The 17620-nt window shown below is 47.3% G+C and overlaps 1 protein-coding gene across 1 annotated transcript in view; it reads right to left on the bottom strand.

The window, feature by feature from the left end:
* Positions 1-17620, bottom strand: part of MALRD1 (MAM and LDL receptor class A domain containing 1) — a 460314-nt gene that overhangs the window by 258371 nt on the left and 184323 nt on the right. Inside the window, exon 20 of the mRNA XM_066584724.1 lies at positions 4420-4530. Coding sequence (XP_066440821.1) covers positions 4420-4530 — 111 coding nt within the window. The remainder of the gene's footprint in view (positions 1-4419; positions 4531-17620) is intronic.

Genomic DNA, 17620 nt, shown 5'->3' with positions numbered 1-17620 from the left:
GAATCTCCACCTATCATGAGAAAGAGGGTTCTGTGTTCCTTCCCCCGTATGGAGTAGTGGTTGAGCAGATGCAGTGCCGCTACATTCAGCTCTATGGGACTGATGGAGAAAGCCAAGCACAGTGCCATCTCCATTAGGCTCATAAAGATGAATGGAACATCAGCTTGCTTGATCGCTACTCCATTCACACTGGGGTACATGGGACTCCTGTTCTTGTGATCGGTGGGGGTCCCAGAGGTCAGATAGAAGGATAGGTCTTATCATCATTAGTTGCTGATTGGTGGGGTCTGATTGCAAGAACATCCATGATCATAAGAGGTAGGTCGCAGTAGGCTTCAAGTAAATGAACCAGAATTGCTGTTCCGGTACAGCGCCTGGACATTAGTGGCACCGTGCAGGGAAGAATCTAAATATGGCTATGGTGCTCCGAAGAGTGCGGCAGCAGGTCTCTACCAATCAAATGAAGACATAACTTAGCAATATATCATCAGTTAGGTAGAAAACCTCCTGAAGTCAACAGTCTTACCATGTAACTAGGATGGTACTTGGCCGGCCCTAGCTATGAGCAACCCATGTAGTGACTGGCCTGCAGGGGGCCCAGGTGGAAGCAGGCCGGGGATGATCTTTCCCTTAGGTCTGCTTGGCCAGGTGAATCTTCCTCTATGCAGCAGTATTTTGTGGAGCTACATGAATCCCCCTCTTGCCGGCTCTATACCCCCCTTCTAATGCTACAAAGTGCCACTGTCAGCCATCAGCACCCCTGCCACACAACTGCTTAGTCCTGCTGTTGTATTTATGTTATGAGTTTGGTTCTCATCCTGTTTGTACTGAACCTGGTTCTGGTGCTGTATTTCTGTTATGAGCTTGGTTTTGGAGCTGTATATTTGGACTGAGCTTGGTTCTCATACAATATTTATGCTTTGTTCTAGAGCTACATTTATGTACTGAGCTTGCTTCTTGCCCTGGATTTCTGTTGTGAGCCTGATTTGAGTGCTGTATTTATGCTATGACCTTGTCTCTAGTATAGTATTTATTCACTGAGCTGTTCTAGTGTGGATATAATACCGATTTCTGCATAACAGGAAACAGGAAGACTGTTCAATATATATATATATATATATATATATATATATATATATATATATGTATATATATATATATATATATCCTTCCTTGTGCCAGATGCTCCCCTCTCCAATCAACAATCAATGCTGAATGCAACAGCCAGGCTCATCTTCCTGACCAGCTGCTACTCAGACGCCTCTGCCCTGTTCTGGCTGCCATTCATATACAGTATTCAATTCAAACTCGCTACCTTCATTCACAGCACCGCCCCACCCTACATTGCTTACTACATCTCAATCCACCACCCAGCCTGCACCCTCCACTCCGCTAATAAAATCATATTAATTGCCCCTTTAATTTGAACCTCTCATTCCTGCCTCCAAGACTTTCCCAGAGCAGCACCAGTCCGCTGGAACGCGCTACCAAAAGTTATCCGGGCAATCAATGACACACTAAACTTCAGGCGTGCTCTAAAAATGCACCTCTTCAGGAAGGCATACCACATCCCCTAAACCAAACCCATCTGTACTCTGCCTGATAACATGCTCCCTGACCTACTGACTGCAGTTCCTGCTAGCCATCATAAACCGCTCCTGCAGTCACTCAGCCATCACACGGCTTAAAGTCTGACCATTGTCTGTGTGTATAGCATCCCTCACTTTCCGCCCCACCATACCGGGCACATCTCCAGCCCTGTTACCTTCAGTATCACCCCACTATCTGTAGTATGTAAGCTCATTAGTCATCTTGATATAACAATGGCTACATACAGATATTTACACTTATTTACAAGTTACAGTATTTCGCTAGCTGAGCTTTCACTTTTCCAGTCTTCTTCTTCTTCTTCTTTTATTCTTCTATTTAATAAACTCAAAACTGACAAACTTTTCTATAAAGAGCCAATAACAAAATGTCACGCTAAAAATATCTGCTCCGGTGGCAGATTGCTTCATTACCTAGGCAAGCGGCATTCTCCTATTTAACATTTGATAGACTATCTTCCAAGATCTACTGTAAGCTAAACATGATATTCAAACGCAGATACATATCAGCTTAATTATTTGGCTAGGAGACACAATGTTGAACATATGGTAAGTCCAATTAATTACCTTGCCGCTGACATTGTTTATGGTGCTATAATTCAGTTTCACTCCAGTAGATTAGACATTCTGCTAAAGTCTGTGGGGAATATTATGAGGGTAACGGAATAAGAAATGTATTATTAAGCTCCTATTGCAATCAGTGTTTCCAGGTCGCTTTATTTCTCGGCTCTTTGCACCAAAACCCATCAGAGAGATGGGCAAAAAGATTTACAAATTGTAATGCAGATGTGATGAGGCCATTAAAGAGTTCCTTGTATGAAACGTGTGCGAGATGCACATGAAAAGTTACACTTCAGATAAAAGTTTCAAACATATAAAGAGAGCCTAAAACTAGTTATTCATCTGGGCCAGACTCCCTCTTAAAGAAGACCTGCAACATCCTCCAGTCAGTGGGATGGACTTCTTACCTTTAGAATCTCATCGCTGCTCATCCTCCCCTTAATTGTAGACTACAAGATCACCCCCAGGACCTCTCCTATTAAATTGCAACTTTCGTCCAGTTAGGGTTACCACCCGGCTGGTAAGTTACCCTAGAGGCCAGTGCCAGTATTTCTTTAATGCCCATATTAATGACTGGTAAAAAGTTACTTGGTGGGAGCAAAACAACAGACAGACAACAACCACAGCGACAAGTGCTATAAATCACTCTAAAGTTCCTGTCGGGATGCCACTAGAGCGCTCAGAGAACTTCCTCACTTCTCTCATGCTGTCTACATTCCTGTACATACTGTACATAGTGCAGGTGCTGGAAAAGGAGTGAGGATCTCCCATGAATGCTGCAGCAGCATTTCGATGGGGACCGCACTTGCTGCTGTGGTTGCTGCGCAAATGGAGGTTCAGAGGCGGGGAGAACACAAAGAGGAGGCCATTTTACTACTGGAGCCACTAATGGGGGCAACTATTACTAATGAGGCCACTTAAGAGGGCTCTAATAATACTGGGGCCACCAATGGGGGCCCTGTTACTACTGCAGCCACTAAAGAGGAGCCCTATTATTGCTAAGGCCACTAAAGGGGAGCCCTATTACTACTGGGGCCACTAATGGGGGCAACTATTACTACTGAGGCCACTTAAGAGGGCTCTAATAATACTGGGGCCACTAAATGGGCCCTCTTACTACTGTAGCCCATAAAGTGGAGCCCTATTACTACTGGGGCCACTAAAGTGGCCCAAGTATTGTTGGGGACACTACCTAATATTGGTGCCACTGGAATAATGGAAATAAAACCATACATAGTGATAAGCCACGCTTCTAACCACACCCATAAACTATGCCCCCTTTTATCATGGTCAGTATTTTTTAGTGTCAAAGTTAGCAACTCTAGGTCTTGTTGTACACAGTGACAAAAATTTGGGATCGTTGATAGGCTCCCAGGCTTGTCCACCACCTACCAAGACAATAACCAGATAAAAATGGCAACATCACATCTCACCTCTCTCTACTGACAGAATATTCTGCTAATGAAGCAAGGGTTTGTAACCATGGGAGTCCGACCCCTGGGACCCCCATTGTTCAGCAGAATAAAAAAAGTTGTGGTGCTCCAGTGATTACTGCATCCTCTTCCCTGTCTGACCAGGTAGGATGACTTACCCATCCCTGCAGCTATATCTGGTAGTGCAACTCAGTCCCATCCACTTAATGATAAGCAATCGGATAAACCCCATTGATCAAACATTGAAGGCATATCCTGAGTGTAGGTCATCAATGTTTCAAACCATGGGCGAAAATTGAAGCTCAAGGACCCCAATGCAAAAGGTATAGCAGGACCCCTATCTATCATGTGCCATTTACTATATAATACTGGTGTAATGTGATCAGTTGGGTCTTTGGGCCTGGGTGAAACTGCTACCTCGGCACCCCATATAGTTACAGCCCTGTTTATAACCTCCTTAAAAAGGACCTGTCATGTCCTCAGGTAATGGGACTTGTGGCATAGCTTTGCAGCCGTGGCTCCACTAACTCTAGTGCAACTTTTCTTCTGTCTGTACTTTCCCCTACTCTCCTGCACTAGTTTTGGCTCCTGGAGCTGAGAATCTGTCAAGTGGGGGTCTCCACTGCTCACTGTTAATCAAAATTGATGTCCTCTGTGCAGACCGGCCACTTTAGGTGTCGGGAGCCAAAGTTGATAGCATTCGGTACGGGAGAATAGGGGAGAGTAGAGCCATGGTTGCAAAGTTATGTAACTAGCCCCACTAACCCAAAACCATGACAGGTCCTCTTTAAATGATAACACAAAATTACTGTACAAACCTGAAAGTTAGACAATGTCCCCAAGTAAACTTCAGCTCTCCTCCACCGAGGTCCTTGTCTTCCACTTTGAAACCAAACTTCATAAGTCACGTTGCCGAGTCTAATAAGCACCTACGATTCAAGAGAGAAATGTCTTGGGTTCATCAGAACAACAAACTATAAGCTTGGTTATTACCTCCGCCATTTGTTATTGTTACCTGTGCAGCGTTTTACACTATCGGCACTGATGAGATACAAACACTTCATACTGAAGAGTAACATTTGCTAATGGCGACCATCTGTCTGTTGCTTATGAATATGAAATGAACGGTTGGCTCATGGCGGCTCGATTACTGGCGCTGCAAAGTAGTGATTATCTAATAAAAATTAGCATTTTGCTTCTTGTTAATATTCTGGTCAAGGAACAGTAAAGACAATTGACGCGTTCCCTCCCAACCCTTCGTTACTGAGAAGCGTTCCATCACTGAAGTAGCCGCCTTTACAGCTCCTGTAGGGCTTATTTTACAGTATTTCTGATTCCCGAATGGGAAGTTTGCCAAGTTAGGCAGAAATATGGTACGAGTCGTGCCCCACGGGGAAATCACATCACTATAAGTCATTAGCGTCCACACAACCATCATGGGGAAAACAGCCATGTTTGCAAATGTCACATGGGGGAAACCTTAAAATGAAAGAGCAAATCCCAGTGAAGCTGCGATACTACCAGCAACAAAAAACTAAATCAGCACTTTAAACTATAATATAAAGAAACAAAACAATGGCATCTGCACCAATATAAAGTGAGCAATAACCCCCCGATGCTGCTGACCGGCCCGTGCCATCTACCAAGCCGTTAAATGTGAAGGTGCCCGTAAGCCATGGCTGCACCAACAGTAACAGAGACACATGCCTGTGCTCTCATATACATGTAATATCTGAATACAATTGCAAAACTGCTGTTTATACAGGATGCGCTACAGAAAAGTAGTCCAGCACCACAATCTTATGAAAGCTGTCAGAGACAAATCTATCTTTGTTGCTTAAGGAAAGCAACCAATCACAGTGTAGCTTTTATTTCTTATACTGCTATGGTAAAGTGAAAGCTGTGCTGTGATTGGTTGCTATGGACAACAAAGCTTTGGTTTTAGACAGCTTTTAAAAGAGTGTGGTGCTGGGCTCATTTCTGTGACCCACCCTGTACTAACTGCATAAAAATACAAGATCAAAACATGGGGTCCCATCCACCTTCTCTAGGCAAATCGTGTTGAAAGGGTTCCTAACTCTAAAAGACGCCTTTATTTGCCAAAGGCCTCCCAGTGAACTCAGGGAAAGAAGGATACTTGACTATATATGTGACTGCAGCACTGGAACAGAAGGGTGATTGGAGGGCAGAACAAAAATTAAGACAGCCACTCTTATACAAATGCGCATGCAAAAAGTTAGCACTTCCATCAAAGCCAGTACTTCCAACAAGTGTTGAGGTATACATTTCCGTTATTGTATTTGTCGCAGCCGTGGCTTATATGCATTGTGACATTCGTATTGCATGTGCATTTGTGTAGGAGCGACTGCCTACACTTTTGTCTTGGACTGCGTTCACCCATCTGTCCCTGGTGCTTCAATGAGAGTATATAGTTGGGTATTCTGCTTTCCCTGAGGTCAGTTGGAGGCCTTTGGCCTGGAGAGAGCTATCTTTTATTGCTAGGAACCTGTCCAATAAGGTTTGCCTAGACAAGGTGGATGGGCCCCCATGTTTTGATCAATATATGAGCTAAGGACCTTGCTTGTTTATGCGGTTAGTATAAACAACAATTGTGCAATTTTATTCAGCTATTAAATGTGTCTGACTGCTAAGGTGCGAGGTACAACTCACAAGGGATGCAAGATTGTGTAAACACCAGCGCTATGTCCAGCAGTATGCTACTTTACACAGCCAAAGTAATACACTATAAAGATAATGGTGCTATAGAGTGTGTAAATAATACTGCCATAGTGTGATTGTTAGAATTCCAGATGGTCTGAAGTTAGGGCTTATTCATGTGAGCAATATTCACATCTGTGTGCGTTTCTGCACATCTGCAGCACACTACCCAATTATGGCCAATGGAGCTACAGTATACTGACATGTGTATGTTCAATTGCAGTAAGTCCCACTCTTGTCCAACTTCTTAAATGACAATCACTAGAGATGAGCGAACGTACTCGTCCGAGCTTGATACTCATTCGAGTATTAGCGTGTTCGAGATGCTCGTTACTCGTGACGAGTACCACGCGATGTTTGAGTTACTTTCACTTTCATCTCTGAGACGTTAGCACGCTTTTCTGGCCAATAGAAAGACAGGGAAGGCATTACATCTTCCCCCTGCGACGTTCAAGCCCTATACCACCCCCCTGCAGTGAGTGGCTGGCGAGATCAGGTGTCACCCGAGTATATAAATCGGCCCCTCCCGCGGCTCGCCACAGATGCATTCTGACATAGCTCAGGGAAAGTGCTGCTGATGGTGGAGCTGCTATAGGGAGAGCGTTAGGAGTGATTTTAGGCTTCAAGAACCCCAACGGTCCTTCTTAGGGCCACATCTGACCGTGTGCAGTACTGTTGAGGCTGCTTTTTGCAGTGTTGCACATTTTTTTTTTTTGTATATCGGCCGTGCAGAGCATTGCGTCCTCAGTCTGCAGTAATTTTACATAGTCCAGGGCCAGTAGTGGTGAGGCAGGGACAGTGAAAGAGATATACTGTCTATATAGGCAGTGGGCTTTTCCAAAAAGATTTGGGAAAAAACATTCTATTTGGGCTGCCTGTGACCATCCTGAGTGTACTGTGTCTCTGCTGGGGGTAGTAGTCCTAATTAATACGCAGCCAGCTAAGTGTTACAGCAGGCTTGCGCAAAATTCTTTCCTGGCTCTGCGTTGCCCGTCACATCACCGCTGTCATCCTGTCCAGAGGGAAACAGTCTGCAGTAATTTTACATAGTCCAGGGCCAGTAGTGCCGAGGCAGGGACAGTGAAAGAGATATACTGTCTATATAGGCAGTGGGCTTTTTCCAAAAAAATTTGGGAAAAAACATTCTATTTGGGCTGCCTGTGACCGTCCTCAGTGTACTGCGTCTCTGCTGGGGGTAGTTGTCCTAATTCATACGCAGGCAGCTAAGTGTTACAGCAGGCTTGCGCAAAATTCTTTCCTGGCTCTGCTGTGTGTTCTGTAAGCGAAGTCAGCCTCCAACCACAGGCCAATAAGCGGCACATTTAATTACAGCGTTCTGTTTCTGCACTACTGGTAATACAGCATGCTGAGGGGTAGGCCTAGAGGACGTGGACGTGGACGCGGGAGAGGACGCGGAGGCCCAAGTCAGGGTGTGGGCACAGGCCGAGCTCCTGATCCAGGTGTATCGCAGCCGACTGCTGCGGGATTAGAAGAGAGGCACGTTTCTGGCATCCCCACATTCATCGCCCAATTAATGGGTCCACGCGGTAGACCTTTATTAGAAAATGAGCAGTGTGAGCAGGTCCTGTCGTGGATGGCAGAAAGTGCATCCAGCAATCTATCGACCACCCAGAGTTCTGCGCCGTCCACTGCTGCAACTCTGAATCTTCTGGCTGCTGCTCCTCCTTCCTCCCAGCCTCCTCACTCCATTACAATGACACATTCTGAGGAACAGGCAGACTCCCAGGAACTGTTCTCGGGCCCCTGCCCAGAATGGGCAGCAATGGTTCCGAATCCTCTCCCACTGGAGGAGTTTGTCGTGACCGATGCCCAACCTTTGGAAAGTTCCCGGGGTCTGGGGGATGAGGCTGGGGACTTCCGGCAACTGTCTGAAGAGCTTTCAGTGGGTGAGGAGGACGATGACGATGAGACACAGTTGTCTATCACTCAGGTAGTAGTAATTGGAGTAAGTCCGAGGGAGGAGCGCACAGAGAATTCGGAGAAAGAGCAGCAGGACGATGAGGTGACTGACCCCACCTGGTTTGTTAAGCCTACTGAGGACAGGTCTTCAGAGGGGGAGGCAAGTGCAGCACCAGGGCAGGTTGGAAGAGGCAGTGCGGTGGCCAGGGGTAGAGGCAGGGCCAGACCGAATAATCCACCAACTGTTTCCCAAAGTGCCCCCTCGCGCCATGCCACCCTGCAGAGGCCGATGTGCTCAAAGGTCTGGCAGTTTTTCACTAAGAGTGCAAACGACCGACGAACAGTGGTGTGCAACCTTTGTCGTGCCAAGATCAGCCGGGGAGCCACCACCACCAGCCTCACCACCACCAGCATGCGCAGACATATGATGGCCAAGTACCCCACAAGATGGGACGAAGGCCGTTCACCGCCTCCGGTTTGCACCGCTGCCTCTCCCCCTGTGCCCCAACCTGCCACTGAGATCCAACCCCCCTCTCAGGACACAGGCACTACCGTCTCCTGGCCTGCACCCACACCCTCACCTCCACTGTCCTCGGCCCCATCCACCAATGTCAGCGGTCCAGCCGTTGCTAGCGCAAGTGTTGAAGCGCAAGCGCAAGTACGCCGCCACGCACCCGCACGCTCAAGCGTTAAACGTGCACATAGCCAAATTTATCAGCCTGGAGATGCTGCCGTATAGGGTTGTGGAAACGGAGGCTTTCAAAGGTATGATGGCGGCGGCGGACCCGCGCTACTCAGTTCCCAGTCGCCACCACTTTTCCCGATGTGCCGTCCCAGCCCTGCACGACCACGTCTCCCGCAACATTGTACGCGCCCTCACCAACGCGGTTACTGCCAAGGTCCACTTAACAACGGACACGTGGACAAGCACAGGCGGGCAGGGCCACTATATCTTCCTGACGGCACATTGGGTGAATTTAGTGGAGGCTGGGACAGAGTCAGAGCCTGGGACCGCTCACGTCCTACCCACCCCCAGAATTGCGGGCCCCAGCTCGGTGGTGGTATCTGCGGCGGTGTATGCTTCCTCCACTAAACCACCCTCCTCCTCCTCCTCCTCCTATGCAACCTCTGTCTCGCAATCAAGATGTGTCAGCAGCAGCACGTCGCCAGCAGTCGATGTCACGCGGCATGGCAGCACAGCAGTGGGCAAGCGTCAGCAGGCCGTGCTGAAACTACTCAACTTAGGAGAGAAGAGGCACACGGCCCACGAACTGCTGCAGGGTCTGACAGAGCAGACCGACCGCTGGCTTGCGCCGCTGAGCCTCCAACCGGGCATGGTCGTGTGTGACAACGGCCGTAACCTGGTGGCGGCTCTGCAGTTCGACAGCCTCACGCATGTGCCATACCTGGCCCACATCTTTAATTTGGTGGTTCAGCGCTTTCTGAAAAGCTACCCACGCTTGTCAGACCTGCTCGGAAAGGTGTGCCGGCTCTGCGCACATTTCCGTTAGGTCCCACACGGACGCTGCCACCCTGCGCACCCTGCCACATCGGTTTAATCTGCCAGTGCACTGACTGCTGTGCGACGTGCCCACACGGTGGAACTCTACACTGCACATGTTGGCCAGGCTCTATGAGCAGCGTAGAGCTATAGTGGAATACCAACTCCAACATGGGCGGCGCAGTGGGAGTCAGCCTCCTCAATTCTTTACAGAAGAGTGGGCCTGGTTGGCTGACATCTGCCAGGTCCATGGAAACTTTGAGGAATCTACCCAGATGGTGAGCGGCGATGCTGCAATCATTAACGTCACCATTCCTCTGCTATGCCTCTTGAGAAGTTCCCTGCAAAGCATAAAGGCAGACGATTTGCGCTCGGAAACGGAGGCGGGGGAAGACAGTATGTCGCTGGATAGTCAGAGCACCCTCCTGTCTATATCTCAGCGCGTTGAGGAGGAGGAGGAGGAGCATGAGGAGGATGAGGGGGAAGAGACAGCTTGGCCCACTGCTGAGGGTACCCATGCTGCTTGCCTGTCATCCTTTCAGCCTGAGGAGGAGGAGGAGGAGGAGGAGGATCCTGAAAGTGATCTTCCTAGTGAGGACAGCCATGTGTTGCGTACAGGTACCCTGGCACACATGGCTGACTTCATGTTAGGATGCCTTTCTCGTGACCCTCGCGTTACACGCATTCTGCCCACTACAGATTACTGGGTGTACACACTGCTCGACCCACGGTATAAGGAGAACCTTTCCACTCTCATACCCGAAGAGGAAAGGGGTTCGAGAGTGTTGCTATACCACAGGACCCTGGCGGACAAGCTGATGGTAAAATTCCCATCCGACAGCGCTAGTGGCAGAAGGCGCACTTCCGAGGGCCAGGTAGCAGGGGAGGCGCGGAGATCAGGCAGCATGTACAGCACAGGCAATACAACAGTCTTTAAGGCCCTTGACAGCTTTATGGCTCCCCAGCAAGACTGTGTCACCTCTCCCCAGTCAAGGCTGAGTTGGCAGGAGCACTGTAAAAGGATGGTGAGGGAGTACGTAGCCGATCGCACGACCGTCCTCCGTGACGCCTCTGCCCCCTACAACTACTGGGTGTCGAAGCTGGACACGTGGCCTGAACTAGCGCTGTATGCCCTGGAGGTGCTTGCTTGTCCTGCAGCTAGCATCTTGTCAGAGAGTGTGTTTAGTGTGGCTGGGGGAATCATCACGGATAAGCGTACCCACCTGTCAACCGACAGTGCCGACAGGCTAACACTCATCAAGATGAACAAAGCCTGGATTTCCCCAGACTTCTCTTCTCCACCAGCGGACAGCAGCGATACGTAAGCAATACGTAGGCTGCACCCGCGGATGGAAGCATCGTTCTCTATCACCATCAAAAACGTGGACCTTTTTGCTTCATCAATCTGTGTATAATATTCCTCCTCCTCCTCCTGCTCCTCCTCCTGAAACCTCACATAATCACGCCGAACGGGCAATTTTTCTTAGGCCCACAAGGCTCAGTCATATAATTTTTGTAAACAATTTTTATACATTTCAATGCTCATTAAAGCGTTGAAACTTTCACCTCAACCAATTTTTATTTTAACTGGGCTGCCTCCAGGCCTAGTTACAAATTAAGCCACATTAACCAAAGCGGTTAATGGGTTTCAACTGCCCTCTTGGTTGGGCATGGGCAATTTTTCTGAGGTACATTAGTACTGTTGGTACACCAATTTTTGGGGGCCCTCGCCTACAGTGTAATCCAATTAATTTTTTGCCCACCTGCATTAAAGCTGACGTTACATCAGCTGTGCTGGGCACTGCAATGGGATACATTTATGTACCGCCGGTGGCTTCCTGGGACCCACCCATGCTGTGGGTCCACAGGGAGTTGTAACTGCATGTGTCCACTTCTAAAGAACCCCAGTCTGACTGGGGCATGCAGTGTGGGCCGAAGCCCACCTCCATTAAACATGACATTACCTCAGCTGTGATGGGCAATGCAATGGGATATATTTATGTACCGCCGGTGGGTTCCAGGGAGCCACCCATGCTGTGGGTGCACACGGAATTCCCATTGCGGAGTTGTACCTGCCTGTGACTATTTATAAAAAACCGCGGTCTGACTGGGGCGTGCAGATACCTTGACAGAATGAATAGTATGTGGCACATAGGTTCCCCATTGCTATGCCCATGTGTGCAGCTCCTGATGGAGGTGGCACAGGATTGGATTTCTCATTGCTTCTGTACAGCATTGTGGGCTATCGCCCCACCCCTTTTAAAGAGGGTCGCTGCCTAGCCGTGCCAACCCTCTGCAGTGTGTGCCTGCTTTTCCTGTGGCAGACGCACTTATAAATAGACATGAGGGTGGTGTGGCATGAGGGCAGCTGAAGGCTGCGCAGGGACACTTTGGTGTGCGCTGTGGACACTGGGTCGTGCGGGGGGGGGGGGGGGGGGCAGCATGTAACCCAGGAGAAGTGGCAGCGGAGTGTCATGCAGGCAGTGATTGTGCTTTGTTGGAGGTAGTGTGGTGCTTAGCTAAGGTATGCTTTGCTAATGAGGGCTTTTCAGAAGTAAAAGTTGTTGGGAGGGGGTGGCACTCTTGCTGCTATTGTGGCTTAATAGTGGGACCTGGGAACTTGAGATGCAGCCCACATGTAGCCCCTCGCCTGCCCTATCCGTTTCTGTGTCGTTCCCATCACTTTCTTGAATTGCCCAGATTTTCACAAATGAAAACCTTAGCGAGCATCGGCGAAATACAAAAATGCTCGAGTCGCCCATTGACTTTAATGGGGTTCATTACTCGAAACGAACCCTCGAGCATCGCGATAATTTTGTTCCGATTAACGAGCACCCGAGCATTTTGGTGCTCGCTCATCTCTAACAATCACCCATTTAAGTCAATAGATAGGAAAGCAAATAAAATGCACATAGAGGACATCCATGTGAACTCAGTTTTTCCCTGATCATTGCTAAGCAATGCTAGAAAAAAAACTGTACCTACCTTAGTTTTTTTGCGCGTGAGAGAAAAACTAGCTGAACGATGGATATAACAGACAGATACACGAAGCACGTGTCACATGGCCATACACAGTCATTAAAGTAAGCCCGTTTTAACGTCCCAAAATCGGGCACGCTGAAGGAATAAGACCTTAGGGTAGTGATGGTCTAAGCTAAACGTGTAGGGTTAATATTTAATACCCTTGTGGTCTACAGTAGAAGAAGAGGTATAATACCTGGGGGTCTTTCCATCCCAGGTTCCAGTTATGTGCTACGCTCTGTCCTCTCCTGAAGAGGTTATACCAATATACACTTTTATACCCTCTCCATAAAATAGGTAATAAAAGTCTAATCTGTCCCACCAATGAGATGCCACCGATTTCAAGAATGGGCGTCCCGTGTCCTCTTGTTCTCATCACTGTGGGGTTGCTTTTAGTGACGTCCCAATGAATGGACCTGTGACATCACAAGAGTAGCCAACGCTCCATTCATTTTAGTGAGGCTGATGGAAATAGTCGATTGCTTGTATTTGGCTATCTCTGGCAGTCCAATTGGAAATGATTGGAGCCGCATCGCGCATGCGCAGCCATTACTCCATTCAGTCTCCTCCTCAATGCAAGGGGTGCAGTGAGCCTTCAGTGAGGACGATGGGAAAAAGGAACCTGTTCTTGGAATCGGTGGGAGACTCAGTGGTGAGACTCTCACAATCAAATGTATCACTTGTTCTAAGGGAAAAGAAGAAAAAAGAAAAAGGTTATCTTTATTTTTCCTTCCTCTACTTTTTCCTTCTTTTTCCTTTTTTTTTCTTCTTCTTTTTAACCAAATGAAAAAGAAGGAAACAAGAAGAAGGAAAAGGAAAAAGAACGAGAAGAATTTTACCCAATTCTTGACAAATTTAAATCCGAAACAGGGTCCAACTGCTTCATTTCGCTCACCTTATTTAATTTTAAAATGGTGATGCCAAGATTTTAACACAGGATAGGGGATCAGTGTGTGATCGCTGGAGGTCTGACTGTTGAATGCCCTATTGGTCATATGTACAGGGGTCTTATGTCCCGCTGTAAGAGTAGCAGTCCAGCACGTACGCTGCTGTCCCATTAATTAAAGATTGCCAAGTGCTGTATTTAGCCCTTTCTTTACCAGTCCCATAGTGATGAATGGAGTAGAGGCGCCCATGCTTGACCATCACTTCATGAATGCGAGGACACATGGGGGCCCCGCGAAGGTACCAGCAATTGGACCCCCACCGATTGGAGACTTCTTCCTTATCCTCTGGATAGAGTGTAAATTAAAATCTTGGCCGAAACTCCTAGACCAAACATAATGTGTTTTATTACTTTACTGTGACTTTACCTGATAGACAATAAACACAAACCCTCCGACGACCCAAGACCAATGATTTCATAAATGGCTTATTTAGCATTACAATATTTGACAAATAGCTTCTAGACAAATTGTATTTTCTAACCCGCGGCCATTACTCTTCACTGCAGTCCTCTGATAAAAAAATGTGCTTTGTGAAAAATTAAAATAACCGAGAGCCAATCATGAAGCGCCGCAGCGGGCTGAGCGCAATCATTCATGTTAATGCAGCCAGATTAGCATTTTGAAGAGATACTGTCTTTCCGTATCTTTTTTAAATAAAGTTTAATCTTACTTGGATTTTTTTATCTTAATTAAAATGAAATTATAGATTTTTTTAGTGGCGTTTTGTAATGAGAATTTCTAGTGATTTATCGGCCTAGAGAAACAATTGCGCCGTGTGACATTGAAGATCTACGGAGGGAGATATACAAGTTGGGAATAGTGTATGTGTTTGATGTGCAGCACAAAATAACTGGAAAATTATAAAATTACAGAACAGAACAGGGACGGTCTATTTGTAGTGGATGTATACCTACTGTAGGGGTGCGCTACAGAAGATGGCCTGTAGGGGGCAACAGACAATCAGTTTGATGCCTGAAGTTAGAAGGAAAACACCCACAGGTGTGGTAAGTGCTATAAAAAAGGGTGGTTCCCACTGCAGCTCAGGAGAGTGCAGGGCTGCCAGGCCCAGAGTGACAGCTCAGTGGAGCTGTAAGGCTGCCAGGCCTGTGTGTGGATAAGAAGGCCAGAGGTAGACAGGGAGACGCCCCTCACCTCAACACCAGAGTCAGTGTCGGGCTGAGAGAGCCAGAGAGCGTGTGGCTGAGAGAGCCAAGAGACCCCTGAAGTACGCCTGCCCTGGGACTAAGGGTCTGAAGGCAAGACAGACTGAGGACCAGCTGCGCTCTGGACATTCACAGGTCTGTGCAGAACCAATGGACTTCTATGGTCTTCTCAGCTGAGGATTTACCTGCTTGCCCTACAGACTGTAAAGGGTTAAAACTTGAACAGAGACTTTTGTTGTTGCAATCATTGATTATTTATCTGGAGACCCAGTCGTTTGTGTTGGTTAAAAATTGTGTGAATAAAGTGAAGATAAAGAAGAGAAATGACTGTTTGGCGTGATATGTAACCCCCGTGTTGTCACACTACTCTTACCGAGTGCCCGGACGCAGAACGTGAGATAGATTGGGTGATTCTCGCACTAGGAATCTCCACCATCACTCAATATCTGTGCCATTCCTGTCCGGCTCGCTATGAACACTGATCTGTATTCACCTTGTATGTTGCCGGGAGCGTCTACTGACAATGGCGCCTCCAGCATCCCAGCACTTTTGCCTCCGAGCCTGCATATTGTAGAAGACATCTGCTAATGGGACATTGGTAATGAAAGCAAACGCAACTGAACATTGGAACCATGACCAATATCGTACACGCTTCTCCAAATCTGCTGGGAGCAACGCCTGGACTATGGACACACAATATGAGGGCAGTTTTCCTTTTTGGCTGTTCTTTGACACGTGAAACATGGAATTTCAGTTTCTTGCAAAAATTACAGTTTCTTACAAAAGTCTTCACAAAGGGGTTTTGCTACAACTTAAGATTACTTCACCAGGCCATGTGACCGCTGCAGCCAATCACTGGCTGTAAACAGTACAACAAAGGTTTTGAAACTTTAACCAGACAACGTCTTTAGGCCCAATGTCCACGAGGGGATTTGAATTGTGGAATCCGCACGGACAGTCCATAGTTCAAGCCACCCATAGGGAAGCATGGGCGTCCACACTGGAATTAAAGCATGGAGATTTGATTGCGGACCTTTAGGTGTGGAAAACAAATTGTAGCAGGCTCCATTTCAGTGCAGTTCCCACACGGATGGCTTCCTGTCTTATATTAATTTTTGCCCCAAAAGAGGCAAATGGTCTCATTTTCAGGGGATGTCTTATCATACTTACCTAGCAAGCGCCGTCTGGATCTGCATCTAGCAAGTGATTGCTCTGATTGGTTCTCGAGCGCCGCGGCTCAGCCAATCACTGTGGCACTTGATAAACCATGGATGTGATTAGTTGCGATGGCTCTAATTGGTTGATCAAGCGCTGCAGTCATTGGCTGAGCTGCGGTGCTCGAAAAACAATCAGAGCAATCACTTGCTGGAGGTGGGGCTTACAAAAGAAAAACCCCTTTAACACTATGATTTTCTAAGCCTTTTGCCTTAGAATAACTAGTCAGAGCCCCGGAAAAAAAAATTGACTTTTTTGCATATTGTTTCTAGGATCCTCTATTGAGACCACAATCCTTCTGATAATAGATTAGCCCTTATAAAACTTCCCTGCAGGGGGCGCAGCTGTTGCTCGGCGTCTATTACAGAAGTGTGCAGCACTGATCGCACCTTGAATATTTGCTGCAGGTCGATTTGTGCGAAACGGAGATGAAATCACAGGTAGACTACGACGCTCGTAGTCACTCAGTACATAATGTGTGCGGCGCACCTCTATGAGCCTCATTGTACAGTTCTAATTGACACCGCCTTGCGTTAATGTAACATATGTGCGCCATATTAGCTGCATAATTAGTGGTTTTTATTTCCTCTCCTCATTAGGATTGTACGGCCCTTCTTATGTATTGATGGCTTCCCTGTTTTCTGTATTTCTAAATGATACCTGGCAAACTGTGTTCAAGTGGAAAGCCGAATATTACACTTGTCTTTCAATCAGGAGACAGCTGCCGCTGCATTGTGGGGGCCTGACTTCTTGTTAAATGTTCACCTACTGTTAGCTGCCAAATGGGCTCGTTGCAAAAACACTGCGGGGAATACAGAACGCGGCGTTTGTATCTGACATAATATTCATTTTTAGACTAAATACAAAAGCTGGTCTATGCCCATCGTCATGGTAAGAGCCAATGTGCTAGAAGGGATTATGCCATAAATCCAGCCAGCAGCACATAAAGCAGCCATTCCCCTCAGCAGCCCATGTGGTCCCCAACTAGAGACAACTACACTACTCTATCAAAAGTAATTGGACACCTGAGCAAGAATCAAAAGTGGTATTTACTTGAATGCATTAATACTTAATGCGGCTCTGTTGGCCCTAATGACATCGGATACTCTCTGTGGTATACTTTATACTAACGGCTGAAACACTTCAGCTGGTATTTCCCTCCATTCATTCTGCAAAAGTCTGGTGAGTTCTTTTAAAGAAGAGTCATCAGGCCATCTACAGTGGTGCAAGGAGATTTGTCATTGGACAGTTGAGTAGTAGAAGAACGGTCTATGGAGTGATGAATCACACTACTCCATCTTCCCATCAGATGGCCGTACTCGGGTGTGGAGGAGCCCGGGAATGCCTTTTGCCTTGGTGTGTTGTGCCAACAGTTAAGGTCCAATGGTTGTAGTGACAAAAACCATGAACACGGTGGTGTACCTTAACATTGTAGACAAGAACGTGCTGCCAATAATGTGGCAATACTCTGGGAATGGTCGGCCATACTTCCAACAAGACAACGCGGCTTGTCACACATCCAACATATTGGTTT

The sequence above is a fragment of the Eleutherodactylus coqui genome, chromosome 12 (genome assembly GCF_035609145.1).
Source record: "Eleutherodactylus coqui strain aEleCoq1 chromosome 12, aEleCoq1.hap1, whole genome shotgun sequence".
Taxonomy (NCBI): domain Eukaryota; kingdom Metazoa; phylum Chordata; class Amphibia; order Anura; family Eleutherodactylidae; genus Eleutherodactylus; species Eleutherodactylus coqui.
Note: the sequence above shows the minus strand (reverse complement) of the source record. Positions and strands in the feature narration are given on the sequence as shown.